This window comes from Malaya genurostris, chromosome 2, assembly GCF_030247185.1.
Source record: "Malaya genurostris strain Urasoe2022 chromosome 2, Malgen_1.1, whole genome shotgun sequence".
NCBI classification, from domain to species: domain Eukaryota; kingdom Metazoa; phylum Arthropoda; class Insecta; order Diptera; family Culicidae; genus Malaya; species Malaya genurostris.
Genome location: NC_080571.1, coordinates 165,793,044 through 165,808,146, shown reverse-complemented (window position 1 = coordinate 165,808,146; position 15,103 = coordinate 165,793,044). Strand labels below are relative to the sequence as shown.

The 15,103-nt window shown below is 37.1% G+C and overlaps 1 protein-coding gene across 1 annotated transcript in view; it reads left to right on the top strand.

The window, feature by feature from the left end:
- The window catches only part of LOC131427127 (inactivation-no-after-potential D protein), a 1,657,698-nt gene that overhangs the window by 588,374 nt on the left and 1,054,221 nt on the right, over positions 1–15,103 (top strand). The window contains exon 6 of the mRNA XM_058590062.1: positions 3,871–3,996. Coding sequence (XP_058446045.1) covers positions 3,871–3,996 — 126 coding nt within the window. The remainder of the gene's footprint in view (positions 1–3,870; positions 3,997–15,103) is intronic.

Genomic DNA, 15,103 nt, shown 5'->3' with positions numbered 1-15,103 from the left:
TTGGACAGAATTAAATTGTTCAACAAGTTTCTTGAGAAAAATATTGTTCCACCTGACTGGAGGCAAGTAAAAGTTATCGCCATCCAAAAGCCGGGGAAACCATCTTCCAATCACAACTCACATAGACTCATTGCGATGTTGTTCTGCATCATAAAATTGTTCGACTAACGGTTTGTTGTCATATACTCAGTTTGGCTTCCTTAAAAATAAAGGAACGAATGATTGCCTTGCATTACTATCGTCTGACATCCAAATTGCCTTCGCTCAAAAACAACAAATGGTATCTGTATTTTTAGACATTAAAGGAGCATTTGATTCAGTTTCCATTGATGTTTTTTCAGACAAGCTCCACCAACATGGACTCCCAGTGGTTATAAATAATTATTTGCACAACCTTTTGTCAGAGAAGTGCAAGCTTTTTCCACATGGCGATTTGGCAACATTCAGAATTAGCTACATGGGTCTCCCGCAAGGCTCATGCCTCAGTCCGCTCCTCTATATTTTTTACGTGAATGACATTGACAGCTGTCTAGTAACCCCATGTACACTAAGACAATTGGCAGATGATGGCGTGGTTTCAGTTACTGGACCCAAACCTATTGATCTGCATAAACCATTGCAAGATACCTTAGATAACTTGTCCGTTTGGGCTGTTCATCTGGGTATCGAATTCTCTGCGGAGAAAACAGAGCTAGTCGTCTTTTCAAGAAAGCATGATCCCGCGCAGCTTCAGTTTCATATGATGGGAAGAATGATCCAACAGGTTTTGACTTTCAAATACCTTGGGGTGTGGTTTGATTCCAAATGCACGTGGGGAGGACACATTAGGTATCTGATAACAAAATGCCAACAAAGAGTAAATTTTCTTCGAACAATAACAGGATCTTGGTGGGGTGCTCATCAGGAAGATCTAATAAAATTGTATTAGACAACGATACTTTCTGTGATGGAATATGGATGCGTTTGCTTTCGTTCCACTGCAAACTCTCATATTATCAAACTTGAGCGAATTCAGTATCGTTCTTTGCGAATTGCTTAAGGCTGCTTGCATTCGACACATACAATGAGTATGTTTATTTAAGTTTATTGTCTTATAGCCAAATCAAAGATAATATTTTCAATTTCATCGCGTTCGTTAATTGAAAGTCGATTAATCCACAAAATAACACGGGGACTCTACTCATGAGATGACCATTGCTATTATACAAAATGCAGAAATATGGCATAGAACACAGTCTACTACAATGGCTCAAATCATATTTTACGAAACGTGTACAAGTAGTTCTCTTTCATAACATTGTGTCTGGACCAATAACAACTGACGTACCTCAACGATCTCATCTTGGACTTCATCTTTTCATACTGCATGTAAATTATATACATGTCAGACTTATTTTGGAATATTGCAGCTAACTATGGAATCCATATAGAATTATTCACGAAGAACGCATTGAATCGATCCAGAAACAATTGCTTTTATATGCACTTCACAAATTGAATTGGACAGCATTTCCTCTATCATTATATGGAAAACGATGCATGCTGATCAATATACAAACACTTGAAGAACGTCGCAATTTGGCAATGCTTCATTTTAATAACGACATTATTTCTCAATGCGTGCGATCATCTTCACTATTAACCCAATTTAATTTATGTATACCTAGCCGTCAATTGCGAACACGGAAGTTATTTTTAAAATGACACAATGGAACCAATTGTGCAAAAAATCATGCTAACCTGAAATTTAACAAATCATTTGAACAAGGAATCTTGGAAATAATAGTGAGTAATGAGTTGTTCTCTCATTCAAAAAATTACATCTCCACTTATGGCTTTATGCCTGGGCATTCGGTTAATATTAATCTTCTGGATTTTACCTCGACCTGTATTTCGCATTTGGATGAAAAAGTACAAATTGATGCCGTATACACTGATCTAAAAGCGTCGTTTGACCGAATTGATCACCGAATTCTTTTTACAAGATATCGCGTCTGGGTACAACACATAAGTTCATTGACTGGCTATGCTCTTACTCAAGTGGTAGAGTCTTACGCGTCAAGTTATATTCCTGTATGTGATTTTCGTTCATGAACATATCAGGTGTGCCTAAAGGCAGCAACATGGGTCGGATTTGTTTAGACTCACTTGAACGGCGTAGAAAAATTCAGCAAACAAATTTTGTTGCGAAAATAATCAACGGCGATATTGATTGTGTTACGATCCACATTATTATAACCTCTGTACAAAAATCTTCCGCACATGCCACCTTTTTGTCACCGTGGAATTCGCGACTCCGATTTTTTTTCGATAAAGCGATGCTCCAAATCATCATTTTCAAAGTACACGTACACAAAATTTTTCATCTTCAGAGTTTAAACAATACACATTAGACTATATTTACGCAAACGTTCAATTAATTTCACAAACAAATCAAAAGTTAGAGTCATTTCGGTTTTACATCTCATCCAAGTCAGTCGATAAAACAAAACCGCTTACGTTCGGGTCAGAAGAAACCAAGTACAGTAATATGTAGTGAACAATAGAACGACCTCGAAATGAGTGAACCAAACGAACAAAAGCTACCGCCGACACGGAAGAATACAGTTGTTGTTGACTTCAGGCAGTGCAAAATTCGACCTTCGATACGAGAACTTGAAGGTTTGCTTAAGGAGCAAATGCATCTTGACAGTAAACGTGTGCATTTACTTCAATGTAATAAGGCAAATAATGTTGTTTACATCCAGTTTTATAAAGAGTTGGATGCAATTCAATTCGCAAAAGACAATAACAATGTGCACTATGTGGAGTACGAGAACATTAAGTGCAACATTCCAGTATATATGGAAGATAGTGCTATAGAAGTGCGTGTGCATGATCTTCACTCAATCGTCACCGACTCTTATATTCGCAAAACTATGTCCCAATACGGAGAGATTCTCTCTATCGAAAAAGAAAAGTGGCAGAATTTTTTCCCCGGTATTCTAAATGGCGTACGTTTATTACGCATACACTTGAAGAGGCCTATGCCTTCTTATGTTATTTTCGGTCAAGATACAAGAATTCCGTGCAAATCACTTGTTACCTATGACAATCAGATGGCCACATGTGAATATTGATAAAAAGCTGTTCACTACGGTAAGCCATGTGATAAACTGGACAAGGAGACAACAACACCAAAGGACAACGGTGCTTCCTTCACACAAACCCCAAGTACACTGGCTGCAGTTAACAACTTACCCTCCAACCAACCAGCAATTTCAACCAATATACAATAAGGTGCATCTACAGTAACTAGCAACGAAAAGAAGACGGAAATCGACAACAATACCATCGATGCGGCAAAGGATGACGAGACGAACCACGAACAAAGTGCCCCTCAATCCTCGCAGGAGGGAAATGGAAGCTCCTCTCCCCCTAGAAAAAGGGTGACAATGAGATCCAACTAAAAAAAAAATTATTTAAAAAATCGGCTCAATCGGCCACGTAAAGCTTGTACGCAAATATGCCTGAATAAAAAATATCTTTTAAATAAAACAAAAGTTTGAGTATTTCAAGTGTTTACGTATTTTAAACGGTACACCCTTCTAAGCTTCAAACTCTGAAGGTATTTTGACTGCGCAATTTGTTGACATTGTAGAGTGTAGAGTGAAGTTTACCGTCTGATTAGCGGTTCATGTTGGAGTGCACGAACAATTTAATATGAACTGCTAACGCACTGATAAGTCGAAGACGAAACTTAAAAATACGAGAACGATTTAGGTGTGCCTTGCTGTAGTAACAAAACCCTCGAATATATCAAAAGAAAAAGGTTTATATGAAAGCTATCGAGTCACATTCATTAGAATAATACGTTGCCCTTATTTTCAGATTGGTGATCGTATATTAATGGTTGATGGAACTGATATCAGGTACTCAACGCATGAGCATGCAATGAACATAATCAAAAATGCGGACAGGAAAATTTCACTGTTGGTTCAAAGTCTTATAAAAAAGGTTAGTTAATCAAATACATATTACATGTTTTTTCTGTAAAATTTATTTTACATTAAATATTTTTATTCGATTCCTCGTACTTTTGTCGTGAATACGACTTACTTTACTATGGGGTGCCTTTTCAAAATTTACCTTCTGAGAGAGTGATAAGTTTTTGATCGTGAATATCTCTTGTTGTATCTAACGAATCAACATTATTTTTGCTACACGCCATCGGAAATATGATCACAATTTTATGATAAAATTATCAGTTGTGTGACATAATCTCAAATAGTTCAAAATTAAACTTTTCTGAAATGTTTGGTGTAAACGAGTTTCAAAAGGGATAATCCATAAGGCGCATTTGCCTTGCTCGTATTTTTGAAGCTCATAGCTCAGTGATCTGTGAAAGGATTTATATGATTTAACTACCAATAGAATCGAAATTTTTCAACTTAAACGTGTATAGCAAAAGCATTGAAGTATTTTAATAGTACACTATTGAAAAACCTATCTCATTTGACCCATGTCAACACCAGCCAATCAGAACGCGTTCTGAGGAAGAGAACAAAATATCTGCTGCTGTACAACAAATCGTTCGAGAAAATGGTCCGAACAGTGTTTAATATCGTAGTAAGTTCCACAATTTGGTCCTTCTGATAGGCAGGAATGAATCCCGTACAGAATCAGGTTAAAACAAACCTCTCAACAAAAATTGGATCAGTTTGAATTCTATCGCCACTGCGAGCAGATGTATTTTGTGTCGTTCGCAAAGCTAGTTTCGCCTCCGACAAGAGCGATTACGTCACAGCTGCCAGTCATTTGCATTGGTGAAAAAGCAAAGGTGGAGAGCAAAAAATAGGCTTTAAAAGTTTTCTAAAGAACTATAAGGATTTGTTGTTCGCAAATCGAAAGGAAATATCCTCAGTTTAGTGCAAATCTAGAACAGTTTGGTTAGATTTGTGCACTTTTCGCTGTGTGAAATTCACAGTAATCGAGATCAAGTGAAGCCTTCTTTGTTTTTGCGAAAAATGTGGAAAAGGGGAATGCTTGCATAATTCATACAATTGATCAACTAATTGATATTCGGAAGTGTTAAGGAACATGTCAGTTGTTTTCGTATTCACGACATCCAGTTATGTCTCTGACATTATCCACCCGCTTTTTTTACATAAGAATCCATTTTCAAAAATATGGGACTCTTTTTTCATCAACAGCAGTTGAAGCGCAAAACAGTAAACTGTAGTCACATCGACAGTAGTGTTCAGTTGCGATTTTTTCTTTCACAAACTTCATTAATTTCTGTATCTGCTGGTAAATTGATATTGTGTTTTCTTATAATACTCTGGTTTACTGTGACTTTAACCATGTAAAAATGTAATAACGTAAGTGTTTTTTTTAAATATTGTCAACGAGTTTAAGCGCATAATTTCAAGTGTTGCGAAATTCCTTTACTGCATCGAAACATGAGTTCACTCAACAACAAAAGAAGAACAGTTTGTTGTAATCCGTTTGGAAAGCCATCATCTCGTAAGTTGATTTCATTAGATATATTTCTTTATCTCAAAACCAAACATTGCAACGTGTTTTATCTTCAGATTCTAAAGCGATCAGTAATTTACGTCCTTTTCCTGTTGACAAGTTATGGATATTTAGTGATGCTGGTAAAAATTCTTTACTATGCACAAAATGTCGTAAAGATGTGATAACTTATTCTCTTGAAAATAAATCGCAAACGTCGGAAGAATCTCAGAGCCTTTTCCGATGTATCTAGTAACCAAGGCTCAACGCATAGAAATTTTGTGGTCGAGGATTCGATAGATGTTGCATTAGAAATTTCACCAGTGAGAGAAAAATCGTGTGTACATCTGCATTTTATATTTGAAAACGTTTAACTATTCGATTGACTATATAATCATTAAAATTGTTTGTTTCAATTCTTCTCAAAAGAACATAAGTTTCACTTCATAACCAATTACAGATTGAATAAAAATTCTTATACGTCTATTAAGCTGGAAGAAAAGCCGAAATTAGTAAAAGAGCGATTCATGAAAGATTTCGGTATTGTTCCCTCAACATATACGAATATTTTGACTCGAGAATATTCCTCAATTATCGAAAATATCAAAAACGCTTTCAAGTTGGAGAAAAACAGGTATAATTGACATCTTGTTTCTTTAATACAAACAATAACAATAATACTTTAGATTTCGGAAAGCTCAACTTTTGAGTCTTCTACCCAGTGAATGGTCATATCGTAAAATTCGCAAAAATATTGAAAGATCAACTACGTGGCAAATTAAAACTGCAAAAAAAATTCAAAATGATACCATTACTGCTTCATCGAATATGAAAGGAAAATTGGAGCCAAATCTTTAGACACTTCTACTAAAGTAAAAGTTGTTGCATTTTATGAAAATGAGGAAAACTCAAAACAACTTCCAGGTAAAAAAGAATTCAAATCAGTGATTCAAGAAGATGGTAGGAGGTATCATGTACAATAAAATTAGTTTTGATGAATCTTTTGGAATTATACGCAAAATTTAAAGAAAAACATCCACACGTCAAAATTGGATTTTCGAAAGTTGCTTCACTTCGACCTCAACACTGTGTCTTGGCAGGTAGTAGTGGAACTCATACTGTATGCGTGTGCATTAGTCATGAAAACGTTAAATTAATGTTGGAAGATTAGTTATCCTTTATTAAAATACGTATGTTGAAGTACTTCTTAGAAACAGCCATAAGTTCAGTGAATACCTCGTCAATAACACATTTTTCATGTTGCAGGATTCAAATTTAGCAAAATTTTCAAAAACAGCTCGTGTCCGAAAACCAACACGATGCATGATCAATCAATCTTATCTTCAATCTTATTTTGATGAAAATGGTATTTATGAAGTTAGTTATAATAACGTGCTTAATCCACCTAGCAGTGAGATGATACCTTTTTTTATCAATCCGCATGTGTTTTTGCATGAATGTTCTTCGGTGTTTCAGTTTTCATGACATTATACTAATGTCCGTCGTTTTAAGTGGTGATTTGAGATTTTAATCACTCATTACTCTGTAATGTCGAAACTGCAAATCGGATCGAATTTGAATCTAAAAGTGTAACAATCGATTAAACATTCCATGATATGTCGAAGTGATTTCCACTTTAGAGTTTAGGGTAATTTAAAATACTTCCAGAGCCGGTTTTCAGGAACCAACATAACCGAAACCGATTCGTATGGCCATGTGACGAATAAATTGCAATATTTTTGAGTCCATTTTTAAAGCTTTTCGAGATTTTCATCTTCTATATCGCTTTGAATTTTAATTTTACAATTCCAGAATCGGAAGTCAGAATGGGATAAAATTGGATTTATTTTAATTTGAACTTTGTTCGAAGCAAATCAGCAACGAAAGTTGCCTTGGAGACATTCCGACGAACGAATATCCGACCAAGTTCAATAAGCTTACAGCCATCTATGTAACTAGGAAGATTAGTAGGATCTCTCCATGGTAGGCGTTTACGTAGGGCAAATCTAACAAATTTATGTTGAATAGCTTCGATCCGATCTACAGGGTCCGGCACTCGAAGTGTAACCAATTAAAAAGGCCATAAATTCAGTTTGGAAAATTACTTTTACTTAATTCAAAGTACAAAATGTGTAAAAATAATACAAAATTCAGAATCAATTCACTTTTGCTCGATATGACCATCTTTTGCCTTGACGATGGCCTTGAGACGATCAAAAAACGAATCGCAAGCTGCCCGAATGTGACTTGCAGATGTATTTTGGCCTACTCGCGGACAATAACTTTTTTCAGCGCCTCGAGACTGGTGTATCTTTTAGTTCGGACTTTGCTCTCCAAAATGGCCCAAAGAGAATAATCCATTGGATTCGCATCTGGTGAATTCGAGAGCCATTGTGTGGACGTGATGAAGTTCGGAACGTTGTTTTTCAGCCATTCTTGGTTCACTCGAGCTTTGTGAGACGGTGCCGAGTCCTTCTGAAACGTCCATGGTCTGCCACCGAAATGTTTGTCTGCCCACGGCTTCAAAGCAACCTCCAGAATACTTTCCCGATAATATGTCGCATTTACCTTGACGCCAGGCTCGAAGGTCTGAAGTTGGTTACACTTCGAGTGCCGGACCCTGTATGTCGATTTGATAATGGGGTGACCAGACAACAGCTGAATATTCAAGCGTCGAGCGGACTAGAGCACAATATAATTTAAGACTTTAAGACAATTTACATTGATAAAGCTCTTAGTAATGCGAAAGATGAAACCTAAAAGCTTGGAGGCCTTAGAGATATGACCACATAATCGATATGACTTTTGAAATTCAACTTGGTATCAAGAACGATACCTAAATCTTTAACGGTAGACTCTCGTTTCAGTACAATCTGCGAAATGTTATAGTCGTAGCTAAATAGCGAGTTTTTGCGAGTAAACGACGTAACGGAATATTTCGAGACATTTAAGACCATTCTATTGTCGTTACACCAGTTCACGAATGATTCAAGTTGTGACTGTAAAAATATAGTGTCGTCGGGTGATCTTACTAGATGTTATAGCTTATAATCATCTGCGAAAGATAGTTTGTGTTATTTCAATAGAAAGTTGAGATCATTGAGGTAGAGCAAGAATAAAAATGGTCCCAAGTGACTGCCTGGAGGGACTCCAGAACCTACAGCAAACGGTGATGTAGTGCATTCAACGATTTTCCTTACATTTTCCGACCAATAAGATATGATTGAAACCAGTTGAGTAAAGATCCACTGAATAAAAGTTTAGCAACTGCAGTTTGGTGATTTATCTTATCGAAGGCTGCGGAGAAATCCGTATAGATAGCGTCAAGTTGAAGGCGCGCTTATAGGGATCGAATTATAAAAGATGTATAAGACAATAAGTTCGTTGCAGTTGATCGTTTTGGCATAAAACCGTGTTGTGTTTCCGAGATGTAGTTATTGCAGTTATGCTTGATGAATTCCAGAACTATATTTTCAAGTAACTTAGACACAGCGCATAGTGCGGCTATCCCACGGTAATTAGATACATCAGCTTTGTTTCCCTTCTTGAAAACCGGAAAAATATATGATGTTTTCCAAATATCCGGAAAGTTCCTGAATTGAGTGAGGTATTAAACAGCATCGACAGTGGAATCAGAAGGCTGTTCGAGCACTTTTTCAATACCAAAGAAGGAATACCATCAGGCCCAGCGTTAGAAGATAGTTTCATTTTAGAATACGCTTTATCAATCATAGCTGTCGTTATAATTTGATGGGGGCCAATCGGGGAACGGCAAGGAACATTAATGATAGCTTTGGAAATCTGATCATTCCATAAGGTTTCATCAGAGAATACATTGCTGAAATGTGATTTAAATAAGTTGCAAATGTCAGGCAACACGGATGATTCAACGTCACCAAGAAACATCTGGTTGGGTAGTCCTGATTCCTCCTTTGTTCGTTCACGTAATTCCAGAAGCTTTTAGGGTTGATTTTTAAATTATTTTGTACACGAAGCAGGTGGGAATGAAATAACATTTTGTTCAGTCGCTTATAACGATTGTTGGGAAACATATAATGAGATCTCAAATGGAGCGAAGGATGCTTCGATAGTTCTGGGTTCTTAGAGCAGAACGTTTAGCACGCTTATAACGTTTTAGGGTCAGATTTGACCATGGGGGATGGACAGATTCACGTCGAATGTTTTTGGGTACAAATTGATCGATAGCATACGAAACTATATGGGACCATAACATAGCAATGGAATTGCAATCGCCATTAGTAAACAGGCTTCTCCAGTCTAGCGACAGCCTCGAAATTTCCTCTCTTGAAATCGTAATATGTGCCTTCAGAAACGTTATTAAAAACGGTTGGCGTGTATGCAGGTATAGTGATTTGGAGAGGAGGGTGATGACGACACATTTTAACCAGTGGCGAAGGAGCGATGGATATGGAACAAGTACTCGACAATTCATAACTGGCGAAACAAAGATCCAGAAGGCGATTATTGCTATTATAGTTATCATTTAGCTGAACTAAACCTGCAGTGTTGTAATCGTCCAGGAGTCGTAATGTAGTATGCGTTTTAGAATAACATGAAGCATCCGGATAAAGATATTTACAAGAACAGCGAGTCCATTTAATACCAGGTTGGTTGAAATCACCTAAGATCATAATTTTGTCATTTCAGCTCAATTTATCGCTTATCAATGGAAGAGAATTTAAGCGTTGTTCGATCAGATTCAAACCATTCACGCGATCAGGCGGAAAGTAATGCACGCAAATGTACAATGTAAAGTGTGTGAACGAAAGAGTGACCCAAACTTGCTCAACATTTTCACAGTTTGAAAGCGACACCAAGCGAGAATTGAGTTTGGAGCGACAGGCAATGAGAATACCACCGCCGCTCTTTTTCAAACTGTTTTCGTCGTTGCGATCAAGTCGGTATACGGAGTAGGAATTGCTGAAAATCTGCCTGGTGAACGTGTTATCATTTAACCAGGTTTCGGTAAAAGCATAGATATCATACGCAGCATCAGAACAGGCCAGATAGTAGTCCACGAGAGAACGGTTAATTCCCCCAATATTCTGATACTATTGGTGTTGACTGTAGCTATGCTATTGATAATGGATTGCATGCGAGTTGTACAATTAGTTATTACCTGCTGATTACTAGTAGGGACAATTTGGAACTGGGTTGGACCAACATATGGAATGTTGGAAATAACCGATACCTGTCTAGCATTATTTGATGGCACTGTAGTGTATGAAATATTGATGTTCCTGTTGTTTACTTGCGATGAAATAAAACGATGTCGTGTGGTAAGTCGGTAGTCGTGAGATTTACTTACAGCGTTGTCACAAGCAGTTCGTTGTAGCAACGGATATGTATTGACAGTGCCAGCGGTAGAGGTCATAGTAGTCGGTGTTTAATAGTTAGTTTGAGCATTTGGGAGATGAGTTGTATCGGCAATGGTGGTTGACGGTGCTTATTGCACTTCTGTAGAAGTTGGAAGTGGAGGCGGATCGAAGTCATTGGTGTAGTTGTTAGTTGTAGTTTGAAATGACGGCGACGCAAGATTGACGTTTCGAGTAGCGATACTGTCGACTGGTAGCATAGGTGTTTTTGATCACAGTGGCATTATCATGAGCGGGGAAGGTTATGAGATTGGTCGAACGATAAAGATGGTCTGCTGGTGCTGCTGGTTCGAGGCCGTTTATTTGTATCTTCCAGTATGGATTCCAGACGTTCGAGAAATGGAGTGCTGTCGTTTACATAACGTTCGGTTGGTTCCTTCGACCGATGAAAGCAGCCGGATCTAGTGCAAACATTCGAATACATTCTGCAAAAAGACTGCATGCTGTCCGTCAAAGTACAGATCATCTTCAGAGCTGAGGTAGTGCGTTGAAGAGTTAATTGTATAGCTTCATCAGATAACTCGTTGCGACTGGAGATTTCACGGAACGGGGGGCACAGTCAGAAAGTTCCTGGGCATTCCCGAATGGATTTAGCTAGTGAGTTATATAAGTTATCTAAGTCCTGTTGATGCAATAAGAACCCCATATTTTTGAAAATTTATTGTTATGTAAAAAAGTACGAGGAATCGAATGAAAATATTTAATTTAAAATAAAGTTTGCGGAAAAGCAAAAAAAAAAAAATATTTTCTTGAAAAAAAAAATGATTTTTTTTGTACTTTAGAATATTTTTAAAGTTCTCAAAATATTTTTATCTAAAAGCTGGATCATTTTTACATAAGAACATGTATGCTTTAAAATTTTTGCACTTAATTTAAAGGTCGAAAAAAATCGATTTAAAAGTGTTGTTTTTCAATTATTCGAAATTTTAATCGCGCGCCAAAAATCAATGGTGTATCTCCGCCCATTAAAAAGTACACCAAACATCTTCTTTTGGTTCAGATTATTATATTATAAAGTTTCATCGACATTGGAGATCCCTTGGCTTTGGATGATGAGCTACAGGGCGCGTACCCCCCTTTGGTGGATGGGGGTGGGAGTCAATTTACACTTCGCGTATTGACAAAGTCTGACCATACCGAGATCGATCGTTCGCTTATAAATGTAAAAGATGAAAATTATTGTGTTGTCTGGATCGATCACGGAGTGGACAGGACTAATAATGCTTGAAAATGACAATAGGTCATTAGGTGGTTTCGAGCATTCTTATGTCTGGAATTGGTCACCAATTTAAATTATCGTGATCCAGTTGGGATGAATATTAATTTATCATATTCGTCCTGAACTTGGTGAATTTAATTCTAAAAGGAGGACTATTGTTATCAGGAATAGGAGTAAATTGATGTCTTATGAACCGTTTAGGAACTTTCAAACCTTTCCGATCCGGTTCGGTATCGGTAATGCTTACAAATTGTCACGACGGCGAAACTGATTAATTAGGTGTAAATACAGTCTCAAATCGGGAAAGGTTTGAATGTACTTAGATTTTTCCAACTTGGACACAGATGTCACCTTCTAACTAAGAGTGTGAGATGTGTGTTTCTGGAAGAGAACGGTTCACGTGGACCATTTCATCCAATCACACCTAGTATTTCTTCACGAAATACATGTAGTTCTTGTTTCCTGGATGCGTGCTCAACACAAGAAGGCCCAAAAATTAGTATAAACCTAAATTGCTCAAAAGCATTCAAAATGATTGAAAGAAAGAAAGTCAAAACAAAAAAACTGACAGAATAACTAAAAGCTGGTGCAGAGTACCTTAGTACTTATAGAGTTAAATTAAGAGTTAAATAAAGATCACAGAATTTTAAGCAATCCATCCATTGTGTACATAGTGTGACTTTACTGGCCAAGCTAGTGTTAAATGCGCAACCTTACATTATATAAATTAACTAAATCACTAACATCTGATTTTATTTTATTTTATGTGCATCACGAAAAACTAAATTAAATGAGACTGCTGAAGCAGAGGATTGTCATCGAAGATTCAAGGCCAAGAAGATGTGAGAAGGAAGACCCCTAGAATGTACCACGATAGTGATGAAGGATGAATATGTTAGGTAACAACCTAACTTTCGGTAAGTTGTGGTGTGCTGAAGGAGAAAGTTGAGTGCAACACTATTTTTTAAAATCACTTTTATTATTATTATTATTATTATTATTATTATCATTATTATTATTATTATTATTATTATTATTATTATTATTATTATTATTATTTAATTATTATTATTATTATTATTATTATTATTATTATTATTATTATTCCTTTATTCTTGATAATCTATTAGCTTAAGATATTAACAGGTTCTTCCGGTATAGTAAAAAGCAATACTATGGGGCAAAAGAAAACGTAACGTAACATCGACAAAGTTAGAAACAATCAGAATGTATTAGATTGGATGGTGTTAGTAGACCAAACATATCTACATCTATTTAGGAATTTTAAAATAATAATCGTTTGTACCGCTTCAGACATAAAAAACTATATACGAAAGCAAGCCCAAGACCGAAGCGGATAGAAAGCGAAATTTTCCAAAGTTTCATCGACGAGGATATTTAAGACACAGAAGCAGCTGGTAGGATGACAAAATACCAATACGATACAGACGCACGACTCAATGATTGACTGGCTACAGGGTGAAGCACACACTTCCTGCCTAAGTGACAAACTCTCTGGCGAACTTGCAATAGAAGATATTCGTATCTTTAGTTGCAAATTGATAACCGTAAAGGAATCTGTCGCTTGCGTTACATGCTGGAGGGAACCTATCAATGATAGGCCGGTTTCCTCCTTCGTTACTAGTGTTCATTTGGGCACCATAGCCTAGTTCGTCCGGTATGGAAAGTGCGGATCGTTGTAACCATCCCCCTCGGCCAGAGTAGCCCATAAAGGGAAAAAAATAAAGTTTCATCGACATTGGAGATGCACGGGTTCAAAACTGTGTCGGCAATTTGTGGAATAGAATAAATTTATAACTTCAGAGCACAGTTAAGATAATAATTTGATTTAGCGGACGGAAAATAAAGGAAAGCCTGCTTGAAGCAAGTTAACGAGATCGTTCGAAATGATCTCGTTAACGCGGGAAAATCGCGTATATGTACCAACTCGTGAAATCGATATAGACGGCGTAGTCACTTGCGCAGATACTCTTGGGCAGGGGGTTATCAGTTTTAGAAACCCCTTACTCAATGCATTCAATATTGATTGCCGAAGATGGGACATAATCTTATCCTCAATCGAGATCAACAAGGTTTATCCCTGTGCCTCTACATTTGAAAAAAATCTAAATAGCGTTACACCACCAGGCCCATCTGCAAATCCCTATGCTTGTTTGTCAAAAGACGAATGCGATGGAAAAATTGAGTTGGTTGTATAACGGAAAAATTGAGTTGGTTGTATTTTTAAGGAAGCAGGAACCAACACAAATATAGCGTCAACTAACGGGTGAAACCATAGTTCAGGTTTTCACATTCAAATATCTGGTTCGATTCCAAAGGCACCTGGGGATGTCATGTTTGATCTGAAACAAAAAAGCCATCAGAGAATCAACTTTCTTCGTACAATAACCGGATCATGGTGGGGTTCTCACCCGGGAGACCTGATCAGATTGCACCAAACAACGATATTGTCCGTAATGGAATATGGATGGTTCTGCTTCTGATCCGCGCAAACACTCATTTCACCAAGCTTCAGAGAGAATTCAGCATCGTTGTTTGCGCATAGCTTTTTTGTTGCATGCAAACGACACATACGATGAGTCTCGAAGCGCTGGCGAGCGTTCTTTCGTTGAAAAACAGGTTCAGGTATCTTTCATATCGTTTGCTCATCCGATGCGACATTTTGAACCCTTTGATGATAGAAAACTTCGAAAGATTAGTTGTGTTCAATACTCAAACCCTTTGTCCTTATATTTTTATTACATGTTGATCTTTTAGATACTTCTGATCCTACTGTGTTTTTCGATATATCCATGAAAGAAGAGATTCGTGGAATTCCAGATCACATACGCCCTCAGGTGACCCCTAATATATTTAATAATAAATTTAGAACAGTCAATTGTGAGAAAATGTTTTACTCTGACGGATCAAACATCAATGGGTCCACATGCTTCGGTATCTTCAATCGAAACATCACTGCTTCGTATAAACT